This window comes from Cervus elaphus, chromosome 22 (genome assembly GCF_910594005.1).
Source record: "Cervus elaphus chromosome 22, mCerEla1.1, whole genome shotgun sequence".
Taxonomy (NCBI): Eukaryota; Metazoa; Chordata; class Mammalia; order Artiodactyla; family Cervidae; genus Cervus; species Cervus elaphus.
Window position 1 is genome coordinate 54847253 of NC_057836.1, and position 23422 is coordinate 54870674.

A 23422-nucleotide genomic window follows, 5' to 3' on the forward strand; every position below is an offset into this window, starting at 1 on the left:
AGTTCAACTCAGTATGACAATCTCTAGGTTCATACATGTTGCTGCAAATGGCATTTCATTCTTTTTTAATGTGAAAGCCACTCTTGAGACCTCTTTTCTGTGTAATTGCTTATGTGCTAAAAAGGTTTTTGAACATAAAAACCAAAAGGCTGCTGTTGCAGATGAACTCTGTCACTTAACTCAGTGACCAGTGATACTATGAGGCAACTCTTTATTTATGGGTGTGATAGTTCAACTTTTAATCTTCACCAGCACTCCACTTCTGGCTACTGCCAGCCATGTCATGCAGAATCCACTCATAAACTAGGCCTGAATGCTTTCTCTTTGGTCAGATGTGGGTTGAGAGAAAGGTAAACAGTGTGGTAAGAATAAATGCCCTAAGTGTGAGCTCTTGTGATTAACTTTCCATCCTGAGTCCAGTCTTGTATAGAGCACTTCCCCTTGACACGGCATGCCGCTGAACAAGTCTAACCTGCGCTGGGGGACGGAAATGATGCCAGGGCAGAACTAACAGCGGCATTTCTGGTTGTTCAATTTGTATGAAGATATGGCTGGCGGTGACAGCTCAAGTTTGAACTAGTGGATCAGAGACTTGAATACCATGAGATAAGATTCTAATATAACGAATACCCATGTGCCCAAACGCGGCCTGGCATCACAAGAAAGTAACATCACTAGGTCGGGAAAAGATCAAAATTCAAAATTCCAAGAACAGGGCTTCCCTGGTGGTCTAGTGGTTAAGAACCCATATGCTAATGCAGAGGGCACAGATCAAATCCCTGGCCCAGAGAGATCCCACATGTGCAGAGCAACTGAAGCTGAGTGCCACAACCACTGAGTCCAAGCGTCACACTTCTGTAGCCCGTGCGCCTAGAGCCTCTGCTCTGCAACAAGAGAAGCCACAGCAATCAGAAGTCCATGCACTGCAATGAAGAGTAGCCCCTGCTCGCCACAATCAGGGAAAGCCCACACAAAGCAACAAAGACCCAGTACAGCCAAGAATAAATAAATCAATCTTCAAAATTTGAAAAACAGTCTCTACTAAATGCATACTGCTTTCACACCATTGTAGAGTCAAAAAATCATTAAGAGGAACCACTGTTAAGTCAGGGACCATCCATATAATCCAAATGTAATTGTAGTGGGCAGTTCTTTCACCCTGCCCAGCATCTGTTTCTTTATCTTAATTTTCCTTTGGAAAACTACCTTCTTTCACTCTAGGCTGTTAAAATCCCCGAAGCCATGGGGTAGGCGCAAGATTCTAGCCAAGGTGAAGAGACTGGTAGGAATTTGATTCATGAGCCCAATGACGTAAGAATTTCATCCTAAAAAATGGTGTATAAGAAAAATAAACAAAAAATGGTATAGTGTTTTTATGAGTGAAATAATACACTTCTGAAACACGGTAGTGATCAAAAACAGTTGACTAAATCGGTTTAGATTGTCATCTTTTCACACTTACGCCAAGTAAAAAATAAACATGATACAAACATAGATCAGTTTTTCCAACTTTAGTATATATAAATAAAAATGACAATTTAAAAATAAAATACTTAGTTCTAAAAGAGAGAAATTGTATCTCCACTGGGGAAGGGAAATGATGAACACACACTAGTCAATTCTGAGTCAGTCACACAAAACTACCTTCTAAGGAAACCTGATCAATGAGACAGTTAAGTTTGTGTTTTTGGCTGTAAAGAATTAAACTTAAATTACACTCACTCTTTCATCTTTTAATGAAAGATAACTTACTCTCAGAAACAGCGTAAGCATTGTTAGAATAAGTCTAGCTCCTAAATGAAAATACGGGGTGAGTTACAGTTTACTTACCACCTAGCTAAGAAACCTTTGAAAATTAGCCATGGGGCAGAGTATTTACATAAGTTCAAGATGTTATCTTAGGATGAAAGCTAACACAGGTCCTTAACTTCCTTTAAAAAGAACGCTGAAAAATTAAACCTTTGTCATAGTAAGTCATAACTTTCAGAAATGTTTCTTAAATATCAAATTTCTCTTCACAGATGCTATGTCCATTTTCTTCATAATCTTCTCTGGTTACCACCATATCTTCAAAATCATCATTCTCTGATATCAATTTTCCGCCTTCCCAGGCGTAAGTAATAGGGCTAAAAATAAAGGTAAAATAAATGAACCCAGATGATTTTACAGAACAGAAATGCCAGAAACATTAATTAATAACTAAAATGTGGCAATCTCTACCCAACTTCATTTAACAGAAAATCATTTCAAGGGTGAAAATAAGTATAAACTTCAGAGAAGGGGCTTCCCTGGTGGCTCAAATGGTAAAGAATCTGCCTGCAATGCAGGAGATTGGGTTCAGTCCAATCTCTTGGAGAAGAAAATCCCCTGGAGAAGGAAACAGCAACCCACTCCAGTACTCTTGCCTGGAAAATTCCGTGAACAGGGGAGCTTGGAGGGCTATAGTTCCATCGGGTTTCTAACAGTGATTAACTTTCAGTTTTCACTTTCAAAGAAGTAAAGAAACTCAAAAAGAAAGGAAACTTGGTTACCACTACAAATAGATCTTCTTTGCTTTTTCCCTGTGCTCTGAATTTATGGATCTTCTAAGAAAAATCAAGAATACAAACTAAAGATCAAAAATGCATAAAGAGAAAAACTGGAATATATCTGAGTCTAACTTTTGTATGCAGCAAAGACACATCATCTCATCAACTCACCCGACAACCGACAAAACTGCTATTATAAACTCACTTTATATATCTGGAAAATGAGGTTCAAAGAGCCTAGGACTGAAACTAGGCTTCAACCTGGAGTAGTTTTCACAGTCTGCGCTTTTGCTCCTACACTCTGTTCCCTCTGACAAATGAGACACTTAGGAACACAGTGCAGGGCAGGGGAGGGGTCATGAAAGGAAGGAGAAAGGACGCACAGGGCATGACAGACCTGTCACACGGCAGGAAAGGGCCCCAGGTAACCTGGGCACATCAGACTTTAGTTCATGCACAACCAAGGTTACACTGGTTAGACTGGGTGATTCTATTCCTCTCCCCCAGTTCAACTGTAAATCTGAGAAATGATACACAAAATTTCCCTATTGTATTTATTGCATTTGTGTATTCTGGAGGTCTGTTGTTCCTTTTTATTGTGGAGGATTTACCCAGTGGGTGGGGTTAGACGATTGGCTTGTCAAGGTTTCCTGGTTAGGGAAGCTTGCATCAGTGTTCTGGTGCAAGTGTTCTGGTGCTCTCTCTTTGGAGAGCAATGGAGGGCCCAGTAATGAGTTTTGAGATGGGTCTATGTGTTAGGTGTGACCTTGGGCAGCCTGTATGTTGACGTTCAGGGCTATGTTCCTGCGTTGCTGGAGAATTTGCGTGGTATGTCCTGCTCTAAAACTTATTGGCTCTTGGGTGGTGGTTGGTTTCAGTGTGGGTATGGAGGCTTTTGGACGGTCACTTATTACTTAAAGTTCCATGTAGTCAGGAGTTTTCTGGTGTTCTCAGGTTTTGGGCTTAAGTCTCCTGCCTCTGGATTTCAGTTTTATTCTTCCTGTAGTCTCAGGACTTCTCCAACTATACAGCACTGATAATAAAACTTCTAGGTTAATGGTGAAAAGATTCTCCCCCGTTAGGGACACCCAGAGAGGTTCACAGAGTTACATGAAGAAGAGGAGAGGGAGGAGGGAGACAGAGATGAGCAGGAGAAAAAGGGGGACTCAAGAGGAGAGAGACAGATCTACGCAGCTGTCTGTTTCCAAAGTGTTCTCCGTAGCCCAGACACCCACCAAGATTCACAGAATTGGATTGGGAAGAGAAGGGGAAAGGAGGAAATAGAGGTGTTCTGAAGTAGAAAACAGAGAGTCAAGATTGGGAGAGAATAATCTTTGGTTTAAAAATAGGGCTTCTCTTCTTTTTTTTTTTGTAAGGTTATAGTGTATTGAAAATGAAAATTAAGGAGTAGTAGAGGAGTACTAGAGGACTTTAAAAGAAATAAGAGAAAAAGAAAAATAGAAAACAGAAGAGAAAAAGGAAAGAAAAAAAAGAAGAAAAAAGAAAAAAAAAAAGAAAAAGAAAAAAAAAAGGAAAAAAAAATTTTTTTTCCCCTAATTAAAAAAATCGTAAAAATCTATGAAAATGAAAGTTAAGGAGTAATGGGGTAGTAATAGGGAATTTTAAAGGAAAATAAAAGAGAAAAAATAAAAAAGAAAAATAAAGAAAAAAAAAAGTAAAAATATATCTAGGAATTTCTCTGGAGCTGTTGCGGTCACTGTGGGTTCGGCTCAGTTTCAGATAGCTCCTCGTTCCAGCTTACACTTCTCGATATCTACAGGGCCCTTCCGGTGTAGTCAGTGTTTTCTACAGGGATTTTAATCTGTTGCACCGGTTCCTTCTGAAGCGGTTCCCTTTATTTGGCTTCTGTTTGCCGGTCTCTTCAGAGCCTCATTTCCGCCCTGACACAGGCGGGCGGAGGTGGACTCTTATTCAGGTAGCTAGTTCCGTCGCTCTGCGGGGCAGGGAGGGGCTGGCGCTGCGGGGAGGGGCTGGCGCTGCGGGGAGGGGCTTGCGCCACGGGACGGACTGGCGCTGCCGGAAGGGGCCGACGCCGCTTTCTCTGTCTGCGCTGCTCAGGCTCCCGGCTGTTCTACATGGAGCGCGCCCCGCGCTGCGCGAGGTTCCAGCCCTCGGGTGTTCCACAAAAGCGCAGAACGAAAAGCTGCGCCCGCTCTCTGTGCCTTCCCCGTCAGAGCGGTCCAGGCAGCGAGGGGCTTGGTGGGCGCACTCTACCCAGGTGTGGCGCGCCCACTCCCTTCCGCGGACCCAGTCTCAGTTTCCGCTGGCGCCAGTCCGGTGCGTGTGCCTTCCGCCCTCCGCGTCCCCAGCCCCAGTCCCCGCCCGCGCCGGTCGGGTGCCTGCGCCCTGTGTCTCGCGGCGACCTTCCCCTCCCCCCTGCCTCCTGCCTCCTGCCTCCGGCGGGGCTGGGCCGGTCCGCAGCCTGCGAGCTCTTCTCTGGACTTTCTCGGTCTCTTCTGCGAATGGCCGGCAGTGTGTTCGGGCCGGTTAATTTTCTCTCTCTCTTTTGGTCTCCCACAGTTCAAGTTGGCAACTCACAGAAGCTCCCTCCGATTGTCCTCAGGGCACTCAGGCCCGGACCCTACCCCAAGCAAGGCCGCCTAAGACTCCCTTCCCGGGACGGGTCTCCGTCCTTAGCTCTTTTGTCTCACTTTTTATCTTTTATATTTTGTCCTACCTCCTTTCGAAGACAATGGGCTGCTTTTCTGGGCGCCTGATGAACTCAGCTAGCGATCAGAAGTTGTTTTGCAAAGTTTGCTCTGCGTTCAGTTATTCTTTTGATGAATTTGTAGGAGAGAAAGTGGTCTCCCCGTCCTACTCCTCCGCCATCTTGGCTCCTCCTCTATTTATTGCATTTCTAACCTTAAAAAAACTAAACCTGTATCTAGATCTATCTGTAAAGGTGTGCAAAAAAAGATCTGATGGGTAAAAGAATAAAAACTATTTCTCTTTTCATACCCATGTGTGTTCATGACTTGCATTTTAAAATTCAGGATAAAAATTCAATATACTTCATATTCAAATGAGTATATGAACATTAATGCTGATAAAAATCATTCCAACATCTAATGGTTGTTTACTCTTCTACCTGATGGCTATCAAATTAAGTGACCAGATGAGGGCCTTCTATTAACTGATATTGATTTTAAAAAACTCCATTTTAGTTTTAAAATAAAATTCTAAAATTAAAAATCAGGTATGTGGGGGACTTCCCTGGTGGTCCAGAGGTTAAGATTCTCTGCACTTCCGATGCAGGGATGTGGGTTCAATCCCTGGTTGGAGAACTGAGACCCCCACGTGCCTTGCGGCCCGCATCAGGTGTGTGGGGTCTTGTTTTCAGCTCTGCTAGTGGAGCAGTGATGGGGGATTACCGGAATTTGGTGAGAACTCCTGCCTCCAACTAAAGAGAGCTAAATTTTAGTCTGGTTATTGCAATTAACTTACCAAAAGGCCTTTGTTAACCAGCCCTTGCTTATTTAGAAAGTAAGTACAAAGGACTAGACAGATCTGTAAGCCTTTCTGACAGCTCTAAAATTCTACCTTAATTATCTGCTTTTTCTCATAAAACAGGATAGAGGGTACATGTGAAATAGCTTTGAAGTTTTTTTAAAAAAAAAAAGACTACTTAAACATAAAAGTTGATGTTAAATATTTTAAACTATCTTAAAACTTATCAGTTGACATAATTTATCTTATTGGTTGAATCCTCATATTTGTATTCTTGATAGGAACTCTCAAAAAATGACAGCTCAGAGAAATCAAATAGATAATAACCTAACTGCTTTGTCTGTAAAAATTTCTTAGGAATGAGGACTGATTCACTAAGGGAAGTGATCTTATATTAACTGAGCACCTGTTACTTACTAAACATGATGGTCAGTACTTTACATATTTCACCCCATTTTAATCCACTTAAATGTAAGGTTTGTCATTTCAATTTTCGAGAAAAGAAAAATGAGCATCCCAAAGGTGAAATAAACCTGCCAACACGGCAGAACTAGGCTTTAAACTCAAGTCCCCCTATAGACCTCTTTTATTTACAAACTAACTTCCATGGAAGCCAAGACTTACTTTTCAGGCAGCACAACAGAAACATCGTAATCTGTTGGAGTGAGACATCGAACTTCCGAGTAAACTCGATCCCTAAATCCTGGGAAAAGGGAATTTCCTCCTGTCAAAACGATGTTCTTAAAAAAATGTGGCTGCATTTCTTTTAAAAGAGATAAAAAAGAGAGAGAAAAGAGACATTAGAAAATCTGTTTACTTATCTTTCTGGAGAAATAGGGAGGTGGGCTTAGGTAAAAGCAATTAGGAATTCAAGTTACTAGTTGGGAAACCATTTATCTTTTTTAACAACCATATAAATTATAAGATGTTGTAATGAGATTATCACTTATACAAATAAATAAACAGAAATATGACCTCGTAAATCTTTAAAAGAAAGGCAAAAGTGAAGGGGTTGAACTACTAGCAATTTATTACATATACACATAAGCTATATGTAAATGAGTAAAATTCTAGTACCAGACATATGAAAATTACAACTGTTCTTCCATAAAATGGAAGAGGTCTTTATGTAGGCTGAGATGGTCAGCTGGTGTAAAGATAAAAAGGAGGTCCATTTTTAACTTGAGAATTCAAGTTTCCATGTTATCTCACTGAGACACATACTAACTGTGTAGTACTTACAAATGATAGTGAAAAATACTGGCTATATAAAATGAGAAATCAACATGAAATATTAATGTGAAAATAGCTGTAAAACAGCTGTAGTAAAACAACTGCCTAGTTATGGCTCAGATGTAAAAAATCTGCCTGCAATGTGGGGGACCTGGGTTTGATCCCTGGGTTGGAAAGATATTCTGGAGAAGCTATATTAAGGTGATGGTATTATCTTTTTCTTCTTCTTTTTTTTTAATGAGAGGAAAGGGCATTGCATGTGCAAGATTTTCTACAATGCCTAAACTGTTCCTTAAGAAGAAGGGAGACATTTTCAAGGAAAAGTCCAAAACTCTAGAACATCATCTCATTAAATCATGCTTCAAGAGAACCCAGACAACCCTGTGAAGCACCGTACTTTAACTTCAATAAAACTAACTTCCAAAAAAAAAAAAAAACCCTAACTTCCAGTATATTAATCTAAATATAACAGAAGGAATAAACCACTCTCATCAACAACTAAAAACCATTAAATTGTTAAATTATAAATTTCTATTCTGTGCAAATTTGGCTTAAAACTTTTCTAAAAAGGATATAGCAATTTAATACTCATAAAGAGATGAATTACTTTAAGTTTAAATAGACCATAATTACTTATATCAAGTTTATAATCTGGGACAAATAAAGAATCATTCAAGTGCATTACTGGATCTGGAAGTCTCTGCAAATAAAGTAGCCATTTGTTTGAATTATTCAGAAGAAACAGTTGACTTCTTAAGATTCAGAGAGCTTACAATTTTTTAAAAATATCATTGTGCGAAAGTCGCTCAGTTGTGTCTGACTCTTTGCAACCCCATAGACTACACAGTCCGTGGAATTCTCTAGGCCACAATACTGGAGTGGGTAGCCCTTCCCTTCTCCAGGGCATCTTCCCAACCCAGGGATCGAACCCAGGTCTCCCGCACTGCAGGCGGATTCTTTACCAGCTGAGCAACAAGGATATCATTATTCCTCATTAATTTATTAATGTACCTTCAGGTAAGTTCTGAATTGAATAGACAATAGCTTCTGGAATCCCCATTTCTTGAATGCCTATATCAGAAGGATTGAAGAGTATTTCTGGAACAGCAAATCTCTCATTGGCCAAACGAAGAATCTGTTCCCCAGATTTGTATTTTCCACTTAACACCATCTCTTCTCTTGGCTTAAAGAAAAATAAGATGAAAAGTATGCTACATTATCTAGCTCATATAACAAGTAACATTTAGTAATCTTAATACTGTGAAATACCAATATATTAACCATGTTCTTGGAGTCTCAGGATTCTCAAAAGTTAGAAAAACGTGGTCTTCTCTCCTGTTACCTAAACCACACAATTAAGTGATTATTTACTCTTAATGCAGCTATTCCCCCAAAGATGAGCTGGCTTTATTCCACACATTTTAAAACAAACAAAGAAAAGGATAATAGAGCAGAAGGAGTTTCATAATCTATCTATAATAGCAGAGTGAATCCACTTTCTAAAGAACAAAGAACATACTCTAAAATTTTTTTTATTATGCATTCAATCTCTATTCAAAAATCAGTTACCAAATGATTTAGGCAAATAAATGGACTTTATCACTGAAATTCTTCTGTTATTTATTTTCTGCTAACCCATTCAACTCTGTGAGCTGTAATTCCTGAAGGGCCCAGGAAAAAAATAATTTCCTTCTATAACATTCTACATCATTAAAATAATGGTTCCTCTCAACTGTACTAAGAATCATCAGCTCTTCTAGATGGTCTTTAAAGACATAAACTTCATTTGACTCATATATGCATTTTTACCTGTAACTGACTATATCCAAATCCTTTATATAAATATAAAATTATTTAAGATGTATGAAAAGAAATACTAATTTGTTGTTAGACAGTAAAGTATATAAAGACTATAACAGATTCCTCAGTGTAATCAGTCATCCATTCTCTGTTCAGGATTCAGCTTCCTCAGAGAGGCTTTTTCTGACTCCCAAACAAAAGGTCCTTCCAGAAATCATCCTGTTATCCTTTGTTGTCCATATTGTTCACCATCACAAATCCGCTACCCAGTACAGCATGCAAGACAACAATGTGGAATTTTCTTTAGGCGGATTACATACATTATCACTCTGAATTCTCATATAACCCACTAAAGCAGGCGTATTTTCCTTTTATTAATGATCCAATGAACTAGGCAAGGTTATGTGACTTGCTCGAGATCATTCAGCTAATAACCCGAAACAGACAGTATTTCCTCCTACTACATTCCACAGGAGACACAGGTTCGATCCCTGGGTCAGGAAGATCTCCTGGAGGACGGCGTGGCAACCCACTCCAGAATTCTTGCCTAAAGAACCCCATGGACAGAGGAGCCTGGCGGGCTACATACAGTTCATGGGTTTGCAAAGAGTCTGACACAACTGAAGCACCTTAGCATGCATGTACTACATTGCTACTCCTAACCTGGATGTGAACGATTCTGACTGCTATCATTTGGAAGTTTCTCACTTGAAACATTGTTTCTAAATAAAAATATCCTAAAAACTACAATAAATTCACAATACTCTAGGAAGAACAAGGAAAACTACACATCACTTTTTACCCAGTTAAACTACTGCTGCGCTGGCAAAGAGAAGAATATCATTTCTTCACAGATAAAGTACTCTTCCTTCTCAAGAAGAATGGAAAATACTTCCTATAAATTTACAAATTCATTTAAAAATGATATTGCTTTGAGGGTACAGGATATAACTCATCTTGTCAACACTCAAAATAACTTGAGACAGATACAGATATGGAGAATTTCATTTGACAAAAAAGAAGTTTTCTAGTCTACACCCCTAATTTTACAGAAGATCAAGTGACTGACCCAGGGTCCAATATCTAACTAGGGGAAAGAGCCATAAGTAGAAATCATAGCTGACTATTAGTTCTGAAGTCATTGTTAGTATGTAATCTGGAACTACAAGCAGTTTCTAAGAGTACAATTCCAAAATGATTTTTGTTTTAGACACAGATAAAGAAATTTAAAACGGCTGCTAGGAGTTGCTATTTTAGTTAATGCAGGCCATAACTGACTGTAAAGTCCTCATAAATTTCATTCTGGTAGCATGAAAAAAATGTTTAAAAATGACAACTGGTAACTATTAAATAATTGTTAACTTAATTTTCCCAATTAAGGTCAGTAAAGCATTCATTACACTTTAGTAGGCATTCTCTTTCTGTTAAAGAATAAAACTGGAATTTCTATCAGCTGTAATCAGTAACAATATTACAGACCTCATCATTATTGCTGTCATCAATACTAGAAAATCAAGGTTGTAACTTTTTCCTGAGTATTTAAAAACATTCTTTTCTTTCTGTTTTTTTTTATTTTTTTAAAATATTCTTGAGTAAACAATAAAGGTCCAAGTTTTAGCAATATTCTAAGTATAAAGACTCTGAAACAAATTCTCTTTCATTTTACGCAGTATGGTTTTTCTAATTTCAAAACATATTTTATCAGCTCTCATCAAAGATTTTGATTATCAGGCAACAATGAAAACAAGTTAATCAAGTATTAAATTTAAAAAGATACATTTTAGGAGTAATCCTAACATATATAAAATATAGTCATTTCTAAACCTTAAAAAAATTATTACGATGTACACAATGTAACATGTACTGAAATATAAATTTTAATATTAACTGGCAAAGTAGAAATTAAAAGCGTTATTTTTTAAACAGACATTTGAGGTAACAATCCATCATCTGGTAAAAGTCCAGTCCAACTATGTCCACTCAATTGATATTGAAGTGTACAGGTAACAAGGAGTCCCTAGAAGTGCAGTCACACCAAGATTCTGATCACCAGGCCAAAGTCAATGAAAGAGCTGCAAACAATATAATGTGGCTTTTGCCTTTCTTCTCTGATGAGAAACAATATAATAGTTAATTGATGGAACAACCACACCTCTACTAGCTCACTATGTACGGTGCAGGGCCGAGAAATCAGGCTTATGATTTGGGAAGGAAACTGGCAGAGTTCAGCAGATAATGTCCAATAAACTGGTAACTTGTCATTTGCAAGGCAGGAGAGAACTACGTTTTACAAAAAGAGGAAGACTTCCAAACCTAGCTAATAGTCCAATCACCTGGAAGAGATTTTCTTCTCTTTTAGAGATTAAGTTTCCAAACTTAGGTACTAAATCTTTCCAGGGACAGGAACAAAGAACATGGACATCAATTGTTCTTCAAGTGGCCCAGGTGATTTTCAGTCAGGTTTAGAGACATAGGGCCCATCATTCAGGGTCCATCCTGGTAGAAATACAGATTACCTTATCACCGTAAGTTCGGAGTGCTGTAAATTCTCTACAAGGTGTTTATATCACTGACTGCTTTAAACAGCTATACCTGTACGAGGGTGATCAAACGTGCCTGGTAAGAAAGAGGCCTAGTATCTATATGTTTGGGGCAGTTTTCCTTGTCTTGTAAAGAAAAAAATACATCTTCCATATTCTATGTGGGATTCCGGCTTCCAGTTCCTCTCCCTGGTTCATGTCCAGACAACCTGATTCCATAATCTGTCATAATTCTCACTTCTTAAAGTCAGCCTCGGTCCTTCCACAAGGATCTATTTCTAAGGATATTATAGGACCATACTGATTTTATAAGGACTTGGGTAGCCTTCTCTGAATTCTGATTTGTATTTCACCTTAAAAATCTGGTCCAAAAATTTTTTTTTAATTTCAGGTATAAAAACAAGTATAAATAATTATATAAAACCCATGTATCCATCAGTCAGTGTAACCTAACTTCACAGATAACACTCTCATTTTAAATGTGGTTTATATACACAGTTTTTATACTTTTACTTCATTTTTATAAATGTCCACATATAAAGAATTATTCTACATATCCTGAAATGGTATATAGTCTTTTAAACAGAAATACATTTCTGAGATTTATCCATGATGATCATCTATCTCTACTATACTTTTACTGCTTATTTTATAACATGAATAAATCAAAATTTATTCTTCTTCCATTAGTGAGTATTTAGGCTCTTCCCAATTTTTCACTCAATGTACACTGCAGTGAACGTCACCATAAATGTCTCCTTGTGAAACTCTCTCTGTCTGCTTAGGTTTCTGACCAAAGACTTTTAACTTCTAAAAGTCCTCACCAAGTCAGTAACTGTAAGGGCAAACTTCACATTTAACCAAACATAAAACTGAGCTGATCAAAGATAAGGAGAAATTATATTGATCTGACATCCAAGATAAACTCTTCTCAACATTTTCAAAGTACACTGGATTTTGCCCTTTTCAACTACAATCTGATACCACAGCCCTGGGTCTGCTGTGTCAATAACATTCACAACAGGCAAATAATCTACTTCTAACTGGACTTACACTAATTCTTAAGAAAACAAAAATGGGTAAACCATAATATAGGTAAAGTTACTGTTTATCTCCAGATTTTGGAGAAGGCAATGGCACCCCACTCCAGTACTCTTGCCTGGAAAATCCCATGGACGGAGGAGCCTGGTAGGCTGCAGTCCATGGGGTCGCTAAGAGTCGGATATGACTGAGCGACTTCACTTTCATTTTTCACTTTCATGCATTGGAGAAGGAAATGGCAACCCACTCCAGTGTTCTTGCCTGGAGAATCCCAGGGACAGGGGAGCCTGGTGCGCTGCCGTCTATGGGGTCGCACAGAGTTGGACACGACTGAAGTGACTTAGCAGCAGCAGCAGCATCTCCAGATTTGTCCCATAAACTATCACAATGGATAGTTCTTTTTCTAAATAAACTTAATACAGATATTAATCAATCATTCATACTCTGGTGTCTACAGAAATGGCCAACAGGCAAGAAGGCTATCATCAACAACTCTGACATTCCATCAATCCCAGCTAGATGCTTTTCAAACCTGAGTAGTCGCTTGAAGAAAAACTTAAAATTACCTTACATCACAGATTTAGAAAACAAACTTACGGTTGTCAGAAGAGAAAGGTGGGGAGAAGGATAAATTAGGACATTAGGATTAACATACACTTCTATACAGATGGCTCAGATGGTCAAGAATCCGCCTGCAATGCAAGATTCAGGTTCAATCCCTGGGTCAGGAAGATCCCCTGGAGAAGGGAATGGCTACCCACTCCAATAATCTTGCCTAGAAAATTCCATGAACAGAGGAGCTCGGCGGGCTACAGTCCATGGAGTTACTACGGGATTCCCTGGTGGCTTAGATAGTATAGAATCTATCTGCAATGCAGGAGACTTGGGTTCAATCACTGGGTCGGGAAAATCCCTTGGAAAAGATAATGGCTACCCATCTGAGTATTCTTGCCTGGAGAATCCCAAGGACAGAGGAACCTGGCGGGCTACAGTCCTGGGGCCGCAACGAGTTGGACACAACTGAAGCAACTTAGCGTGCATCCATGCACAATATACATAAAATAAATAATCAATAAGAACCTACTGTATAGCACAGGGAACTCTACTTAATATTCTGTAACAACAGAGAGAAAACACTTGAAAAAGAATAATGTATAACTGGATCACTTATTACGCACCTGAAACTAATACATTATAAATTAACTTCATGCTAATACAAAATAAAATGTTTTAAAAATTACCTTACAAAAGCCCTTTTTAATTGTACTAAAGTCAGGCAAAACATAGTCTACCATTACTGTGTTTTCTTCTCCTTTCAACCTGGAAAACAAAATAGAGACTTATGAAGTATTTTAACTATGTTTAACATTAGCCAAGAATCAACTTTCCAATTCTTAGCTATCATTATACATACTTGGCGATATCCATGTCTCTGTAAAAATCCTGAGACACATAGCATACATCTTCTTTCACTTGATTAATCACATGTGTTTCATCCATAACGTGTAACTGCCTAAACAGAAATAAAAATGGTAATGTGAAATGAAAAAAAGTTAAATGCAACTTACCATTGAAAGTATTTTTCTGGAATTAAATCTCCAGGTAACTGATCTTTAAAAAATACTAAATTTTTGAATGTGTAAAATATTTTTAACTTTATGGAATACCCATTCCATTATCTTATTGAAGTTGTGCTTAGTCACTCAGTCATATCTGACTCTTTGCAAGTCCATGGACGGCAGCCTGCCAAGCTCCTCTGTCCATGGGGATTCTCCAGGCAAGAATACTAGGGTGGGTTGCTAGGCCCTCCTTGGGAGGTGATTAAGTACACTAATTCCTAACCTTTTAATAGTGGACAGTAAACAAACAAACAAAAAAACCCTTCAAAAAAAAAACAACAAACAAACAATAGTGGACAGTCAACTAATATTGGCTAATCCAGAAACATATCTATCTATATATTTTTTTGGCAGGGGAGTATAGCTGCTTGACACTGTTGTGTTAGTTTCTGTTATATAACAAAGTGAACCAGCTATATGCATACACATATACCCGCCCTCTTGGACCTCCCTCCCACGCCCACCCCAACATCCCATCCCTCTGGGTTATTACAGAGCCCTGAGCTGAGCTCCCCGTACTATACGGTAGTTCCTACTAGCTACTGTTTTATACACGGCAGTGCACATTATTAAGGCTTTTAGAGATTAAAAAAGGATAAAAGATAAATAAAGCTCAAGTACTGTACTGTGTATGGAGAACTGACAAGAGAAATGGAAAAGGGAAGTAGAGATTTATTTTCTTTGTAGACCCTTATTTCCTCATATGCATTGTAAAATGTTTTACAAGGTATATGCACATTTGTAATTTTAAAATATTATTAATGTATTAAACTCCCGAGAAATTGGAAATGTCTTTTTGGTGGACACTACCATTTCATATGTCAGAAAGCTTTTTAATTTGAACATCATTGGTATTTACTGAGTAGGTCAAAAAGTTCATTTAAGTTCTCCCATAAGGTTACAGAAAAACCCAAATGAACTTTTTGGGGAACCCAGTATCTATGTGATACAGTCTTTAAAGCAATAATTCAGAATTGTCACCTGAAATTAGAACTAAAGGCAAGGAATAATTTTAAATTACTTTAAAAATTTCACCCCCAGCATCTCATCTTCCCATAGAATCAAAGCTAAGTATTACCTATAAGATATGATTTCTTTTAGATGATTGGTTAGGAGTTTTCCTCCCACATTTATCCTAAAAAGGAAGAATTCAAATTTAGTTCAGTTTATCACACATTTCATCCAGTTTTATTATAAGAAATAAGATGAAAATTGAGTGCAACTCACCGAATAATTGCTTCTTTCTTCTTCTTACTCCGACAGTAAGGAACTATGTGTGTGAAGGAATACCCACTATCTACAATGATACAGCATAACTCAGAAGGATTATCCCGGAAATACCTATGTGCACTGAGAGCCCCAGCTATTAAGAAAACAAAAGACAGAGAAAAAAATAAACACAATGAATAAAAGTACAACTAATTTAAAACAATAAGTAAAGAAAAGCAGCAAACTAAAGCAAACAGAAAGACAGAAATTTTCCTTTGTAAAAAAAAAAGTTAATTTAAAATAACATTCCTAATTCTGTCAGATATTTAAACATTAAAACACATCATTTTCCTGGAAAATGATAAAAAATGTGTGATCAACTTTGAAGGTAAATATTCACTTCACAACTTATAATAGTTATTTTAATATTTTAATAGCAAATAATTTTGCTGAGCATTTATTACATGCTGGGCACTATTCTAAACTCCATGAGTGTGTGTGTTATAATCCTCACAACAATCCCATTTTTACAGATGTAGAAACTGAAGCAGAGATGTTAATAACATGCCCAAGGTCACATGATTAGAAAGTAACAGAGCCAGGATTCAAACATAAGCAGTATGACTCCACCGCAGGTTTTCTCAACTTCAGAACTACCGACATTGTGGGTCAGATGCTTCCCCAGCGTTGCGGACTTCACTGTGCGTTGCTTTACAGCATCTTGGTCCTCTACATATTAGATGCAAGAAGCACCGTCCCAGTTGTGACAATGAAATGTCTCCAGACACTGTTAAATGTCCCCAGGAGCAATATCACTCTTGGTTGAGAACACTGTTCTAGAGACTATGTTCCTAACCATTACAGTATATTGTTGTTTATACAGACTTAAATGCTACATGCTAAATAGGTGAATACTTCTTTCGTACAGTCATATAATTCTAGCATTTAAAAAACTAACTTTTAGATGATATTTATAGATTGTTTTTCCTCATATTGGCAGGGTAAGTTATTAACATCATTTCAAACAATGATAAGAATAGCAAACACATCAGTGATAGAAAAGACAACTATCTCAGAAAAAATAAACTTTCAGAGATTAGAAATACGTTGCTAGTTAACTTCATTAGGGAGAAATATCATATTAAAAAGATATAGCGAGAGAAGTCTGACTAATAAGCTTGAGGGCTTCATCTATTTTTAAACTTAATCAAATCTCAAAGTATGTCACTCAATATTCTTGGATTTTAAGTGTTTATTCATATTCACATAACTCAATTTCAATAAGAACTTTAACTCACCATTTACTCTTAATACTGCTTGAAACTGGTATTCTTCAAATAAGATTTCATTCATTGATTCCTGAATTGAAGTGAAGTTAAAATATGGTTCTGTGATAATAATATTAGTGTCTAAAAAGTCAACCTATAAGAGGAAAGAAATTCCCAGTTTTGTAGCTTTGTAGTTATAATGATAAACATCTGCTTTATGTACATACATCTATTTGATGCTCACAATAACCCTAGAAGACAGGTCTTACTATTATTCCCTTTTGAAAGCTGAGCAAACTGAGACACAAAGAGCTGAATGAGCTCCTGAGGTCCACACCACTAGTTAACGACAAACTTAGCACTGAACTTGGGAAGTCAGGTCACAGCATTCATGGTCTTCAACTATTATTTAACCCTTTTAATGGTAGCATTGAAAAAACGGTACCATCAAATTGTTTAAAGATAATTATGCAAAAGTAATGAGTGATACAACTACAAGCACTGGAAATGGTATTTTGTTTTTAAAAGTTAAAAGGTAAAAAATAAAATAAAAGGTAAAATGTGACAAGCTTTGGGATATTTAATGTTTACACAATTCTCTCCCACATACTCCTAAAGAAGCATTAAAATCTGAATATTCTCTCAGGATACCTAAAGTCATACTAAAGATATTAAGAGCACAAAATTCTAACATTGTATCATTCACACATTCAGATATATGAGCAAAAAAATTTTATTGTGAAAATGAGATTATAAAGTGGTCTAAGAATAGTAGATATCTGAAGTAAAATTTTAATCTTAAGTTTCATATAGATTAGCTCTTCTCAACCTCAAATTCCACTTCACAATAGAAATTCTATGCACTTGCACTTATTTAGAAAATCAAAGCTAAGCACAGTAGATTAAGTGACTTAAATATTGTCAGAAATATTCAAAAATTTATAAATCTTAAAATATAACTTCTAATTTTTCACTTGAATGAGACATGAAATAGAAATCTGAATACATACTCCAACTTGTTACCTGATACATTTCTTTTCCAAAAAGGTAATCCCAAACTTGTCTTTGAACATCCCAATTCACCAAGTAGCCCTAAAAAATGTTTTATGAAATTAACTATCAAAAATATTTGTAGAATTTAAAAAAATCAGATCAATACATTATAAATCACTGATTACTACCTCTTAATTACTCTCTTTACCAGTCTAATAGTTGAATCTCAAAGCTTTTACATTGGCATTTTTTCTCCTTTTAAAAATTCAAAACATTACAAATTAACAATAACCAAAACATCAAAGGACTCAAAAGACACACCAATATGTAGAGATGCCCCTCTGTATTTATTTTCTTTAATGTCTGTATTTCATTTAGCTTTAACACAAGTAAAATTCGGTACCCACAATCAGTAGCTAAATTATGGTCATTTATTTTTATTTATTGAAGTATAGTTGATTCTTCTTCATAGAGGTATAATTATTTATGGTTATTTTTTAACATAACAATTTAAATTCAATTTTTGGTTTTAATAGGCTCTTAATTCAAATTTAAATAATGCTTTCTCAGAGATCTAAAAATATTTCCAAACACACAAAATCTTATAATACATTTCAAATTATCTTTAAATGTAGGTCCTTAATGCTAGAAATGTCATAAAGTTGGATTACCTTTTGAAAAGGAAGAATATAAAAGAGTCCAGAAGGGTCCTTTATTTCATCTATCTGGTTAGCAGTAAAAGTTTTAAGACGTGCTGTTTTTGATCGGAACTGACAGTTTGGAATAACTCTACAAAGAAACAAATAATGTAATTATGCCCTAAATACTTAGTTCTCAAAAATACAATTACCTAACAACCACTTTTACTTTCTAAAAGAAAGAACATGAAAATTTCCAGAACCAGTGTTTCTCATTCTGTCTTCAAAATATTTAAAAATGATTAAAAAAAAAAAAAAGTTCTACCATATACCAGGGCTTCCCTGAGAGCTCAGTTGGTAAAAAGTCTGCCTGCAATGCAGGAGACTCCGGTTCCGATTCCTCGGTCGGCAAGATCCTCTGGAGTAGGGATAGGCTACCCTCTCCAGTATTCTTGGGCTTCCCTTGTGGCTCAGCTGGTCAAGAATCCACCAGCAATGCAGAAGACCTGGGTTTGACCCCTGGGTTGGGAAGAACCTCTGGAGAAGGAAACAGCTACCCACTCCAGTATTTTGGTCATTCCATGGACTGTATAGTTCATGGGGATGCAAAGAGTCGGACAGGACTGAGGGACTTTCACTTTCACCATATACCAAGTTCTGCACTGCACTATTTTCCTCAAGTAATCCTCAAGATATTACTACAGGTGGGCATTGATTCTGCCACTGCACACAGGTGAAGAGGGGCTGAGGTAAAGTTCCTGAAAAAAACTCTTAATATCATTCTAGTTAAAAAAAAAAAAAGCAAGTTCAAAATTCTGACCATAAAATTAAGTTTCCATGGAGTCAAAGATCTTCAGTTGCAAGATACTACAGGGTACAGAAGTAGGAGGTAGTTTTAAATATAGTTGCTACTCACCATGAGCTTACAATCTGGTTAGGAAGACTAACTAGAGCCATTATCCATCATACATGTCTATACATATATGTATTGTATGCGTCTGTGTGCACATATATATACATATATATAGAGAGAGAAAGAGGGATAGAGAGAAAGTGAGGGGGAGCAGAATTTGCCACCCTCAAATATTCCACTATGGCCTGAGAATCACTTTGCACTAAAGGCAATCAAAATCTTTGCATTAATTGAGATAATACAGTGAAAGTGCATAATCTTTCAGGACATGATTTTTAAACCCTGCGTTCTAGTTAATCTTATGGCTATATTATTATTCTAGTCAATGTACTATCCTTAATTAATGAGCTTGCTCCTTCCCCCACCCCTTTTGTCACTATACCGAGGCTCCTCGGTCCATGGGATTTTCCAGGCAAGAGTACTGCAGTGGGTTGCCATTTCCTTCTCCAGGGGATCTTCCTGACTCAGGGATCCAACCCAGGTCTCCCTCATTGCAGGCGGATGCTGAGCCATCAGGGAAGCCTGAGTATTCTGCACCTACTCTTATCAAGACTTTTAAATTAGTCCTTAAGTAAATGATAAGAGACTTGCTGTTAAAAGATAAGAACAATAATACACACTGCCAAAATAAGACTGCAACAATTTACAGTTTTACTCAGTTTGACTGTTCTCTTAAAAAAAAAAAAGGAAAGGAGGAAGTAAAAAAAAGTCCCCGGGTCCCCTGTGAATACGCTACAGGAAAAGCGAGTCTTTAAATTTGCTTAGTCTTTACTCATGGACTCTATACATGGACATCATCAGATGGTCAATGCCGAAATCAGATTGATTATATTCTTTGCAGCCAAACATGGAGAAGCTCTATACAGTCAGCAAAAACAAGACCAGGAGTTGACTGTGGCTCAGATCATGAACTTCTTATTGCTAAATTCAGACTGAAATTGAAGCAAGTGGAGAACACCACTAGATCATTCAGGTATGACCTAAATCAAATCCCTTATGACTATACAGTGGAAGTGAGAAATAGATTTAGGGGACTAGATCTTATAGACAGAGTGCCTGATGAACTATGGATGGAGGTTCGTGACACTGTACAGGAGACAGGAATCAAGACCATCCCTGAGAAAAAGAAATGCAAAAAAGCAAAATGGCTGTCTGAGGAGGCCTTACAAATAGCTGTTGAAAGAAGAGAAGCGAAAAGCAAAGGAGAAAAGGAAAGATATACCCATTTGAATGCAGAGTTCCAAAGAATAGCAAGGAGAGATAAGAAAACCCTCCTCAGTGATCAATGCAAAGAAATAGAGGAGAACAATAGAATGGGAAAGACTAGAGATACCAAGGGAACATTTCATGCAAAGATGGGCTCAATAAAGGACAGAAATGGTATGGACCTAACAGAAGCAGAAGATATTAAGAAGAGGTGGCAAGAATGCACATAACAGTACAAAAAAGATCTTCATGCCCCAGATAATCACAATGGTGTGATCACTCACCTAGAGCCAGACATCCTGGAATGGGAAGTCAAGTGGGCCTTAGGAAGCATCACTACGAGCAAAGGTAGTGGAGGTGATGGAATTCCAGTTGAGCTATTTCAAATCCTGAAAGATGATGCTGTGAAAGTGCTGCACTCAATATGCCAGCAAATTTGGAAAACCCAGCAATGGCCACAGGACTGGAAAAGGTCAGTTTTCATTCCAATCCCAAAGAAAGGCAATGCCAAAGAATGCTCGAACTACCGCACAATTGCCCTCATCTCACATGCTAGTCAAGTGATGCTTAAAATTCTCCAAGCCAGGCTTCAGTAATACGTGAATCGTGAACTTCCAGATGTTCAAGCTGGTTTTAGAAAAGGCAGAGGAACCAGAGATCAAATTGCCAACATTTGCTAGATCATTGAAAAAGCAAGAGAGTTCCAGAAAAACATCTACTTCTGCTTTATTGACTATGCCAAAGCCTTTGACTATGTGGCTCACAATAAACTGTGGAAAATTCTGAAAGAGATGGGAATACCAGACCACCTGACCTGCCTCTTGAGAAACCTGTATGCAGGTCAGGAAGCAACAGTTAGAACTGGACATGGAACAACAGACTGGTTCCAAATAGGAAAAGGAGTATGTCAAGGCTGTATATTGTCACCCTGCTTACTTAGCTTATATGCAGAGTACATCATGAGAAACGCTGGGGTGGAGGAAGCACAAGCTGGAATCAAGATTGCTGGGAGAAATATCAATAACCTCAGATTATGCAGTTGACACCACCCTTATGACAGAAAGTGAAGAAGAACTAAAGAGCCTCTTGAAGAAAGTGAAAGAGGAGAGTGAAAAAGTTGGCTTAAAGCTCAACATTCAGAAAACTAAGATCTTGGCATCCAGTCCCATCACTTCATGGCAAATAGATGGGGAAACAATGGAAACAGTGGCTGACTTTATTTTTCTGGGCTCCAAAATTACTGCAGATGGTGATTGCAGCCATGAAACTAAAGGACACCTACTCTTTGGAAGGAAAGTTATGACCAACCTAGACAGCATATTAAAAAGCAGAGACATCACTTTGCCAATAAAGGTTCGTCCAGTCAAAGCTATGGTTTTTCCAGTGGTCATGTATGGATGTGAGAGTTGGACTATAAAGAAAGCTGAGCGCCGAAGAATTGATGCTTTTGAACTGCGGTGTTAGAGAAGACTCTTGAGAGTCCCTTGGACTGCAAGGACATCCAACCAGTCCATCCTAAAGGGGATCAGTCCTGGGTGTTCATTGGAAGGACTGATGCTGAAGCTGAAACTCCAATACTTTGGCCACCTCGTGCGAAGAGCTGACTCATTGGAAAAGACCCTGATGCTGGGAAAGATTGAGAGCAGGAGGAGAAGAGGTCGACAGAGGATGAGATAGTTGGATGGCATCACCTACTCAGTGGTCATGGGTGTGGGTGGATTCAGGGATTTGGTGATGGACAGGGAGGCCTGGCGTGCTGCGGCTCACGGGGTCGCAAAGAGTCGAACAGGACTGAGCGACTGAACTGATCTGAGTCTTTACTCAAAGGTAAACAGTTTATGAATGCCAGTGTATTATTTGTTTCAGTTCAGTTCAGTTCAGTCGCTCAGTCGTGTCCAACTCTTTGCTACCCCATGAATCGCAGCACGCCAGTTCTACCGAGTCTAAATTAACCAGGTCAGTCAGAGAGCACTTAGAAGGGCCTGAATACAAAGACTTCAAAGTCTTCAGTCCCTGACACAGTGGTTTTTACACTGTGGGGGGGCCACTGAACCCGTGGAGGATTTGACGGAAGCCATAACTGCTTCCCAGCAAAAACGCAATACACGCAAAATGTTGCCCACCATTCCAGACGGTTCAGGAACCTTGTGTACAGGCCCCTCATTTGGGAGCCTCTTCTTTAGAAGCCTACTTTCCTATTTCCTGTTACGAAACGAAACACACAAAATGTTTCCGGGGCCACAAAATCCAAAATCAGTAATCCAAGTCCCACTTCAAAGCTTCCCAGCTACCCAGTTCCAAGCCGAGAATCCGTCCAACAGAGTAAGAGCCGCGCCGGGGCGTTTGCAGTTTACAGACGTCCCAAAATGAAGCGTAGCACATGTAACTACTAGGCATATATGCTTTGTCTCTCGCGGGCAGCGAACACTTACGAGACAGTTTCATGGCTGTAACCGATTTTGGCGTTGTAAGCTCCGTTATCCAGCACTAACGTTGTCATTTCAGCGGAAACCAAGTCTCTGCAGCCGTCTTCTCCGACCCCTCTGCTCACGCTTTTCCCAGCACTCTATGGTTACTGCTTCCGGCACTCTATGGTTGCATCCACCGAGCACAAGGGCGTTTCCGGCCTCCCTTAGCAACCGAGGACGCCGGAAACCAGAGATTGCACTGCCGCCCTATCTGCTCGCAAGAGTCATACCGTACTTTCTATCCTTTTTACTTCTTGGCCAGATTCAATAAGAGAGAAAATGCTAAAGTTTTTCTTTCTTTCAATGCGTGATTGTTCTTTACTTTTGCAGATTTGAGTTGCTCTTGGAAGTTTCTTATAGCGTCTGTAACGAACCATCTCTGTGGGAGGGTTGGGAGGGAAGATTGTGTGTTCGAATAGTATTATCCAGTGACGTCTTTTGAAGAATACATTGCAAAACCATACGCAGCATGGAATTGGGTATGAAGACTCTTAAGCT

General features: G+C 38.3%; 1 protein-coding gene across 3 annotated transcripts; it reads right to left on the bottom strand.

Annotated features, from left to right (window-relative positions):
- Positions 1-1406: 1406 nt before the first annotated feature.
- On the bottom strand, positions 1407-23036 carry ACTR6 (actin related protein 6). 3 transcript variants are annotated; one of them, XM_043882089.1, is made up of 11 exons: positions 22889-23036; positions 18371-18488; positions 17730-17798; positions 16737-16797; positions 15457-15592; positions 15308-15364; positions 14025-14123; positions 13852-13930; positions 8241-8412; positions 6621-6759; positions 1407-2126 (listed from the first exon to the last, which is right to left on the bottom strand). In XM_043882089.1, exons 1-11 carry the CDS (start codon positions 22954-22956, stop codon positions 1997-1999), a joined length of 1128 nt encoding a protein of 375 aa, XP_043738024.1. In that variant the 5' UTR covers positions 22957-23036; the 3' UTR covers positions 1407-1996. The 3 variants fall into 3 exon arrangements, with proteins under 3 accessions (XP_043738024.1, XP_043738023.1, XP_043738025.1); XM_043882088.1 differs by having other exon boundaries at positions 16737-16860; XM_043882090.1 differs by lacking the exon at positions 17730-17798 and having other exon boundaries at positions 16737-16860.
- Positions 23037-23422: the final 386 nt, after the last annotated feature.

What these genes read in the sequence shown, in the direction of transcription:
- ACTR6 (XM_043882088.1), bottom strand. Translation starts at nt 22,956, where the DNA reads ATGACAACGTTAGTGCTGGATAACGGAGCTTACAACGCCAAAATCGGT. An exon ending in AAGAAAGAAGCAATTATTCG is followed by an intron (nt 15,365 to 15,456) that starts GTGAGTTGCACT and finishes CTTCCTTTTTAG; the next exon opens with GATAAATGTGGGAGGAAAAC. An exon ending in TCTGTTGTGCTGCCTGAAAA is followed by an intron (nt 2,127 to 6,620) that starts GTAAGTCTTGGC and finishes CTTTATTTTTAG; the next exon opens with CCCTATTACTTACGCCTGGG.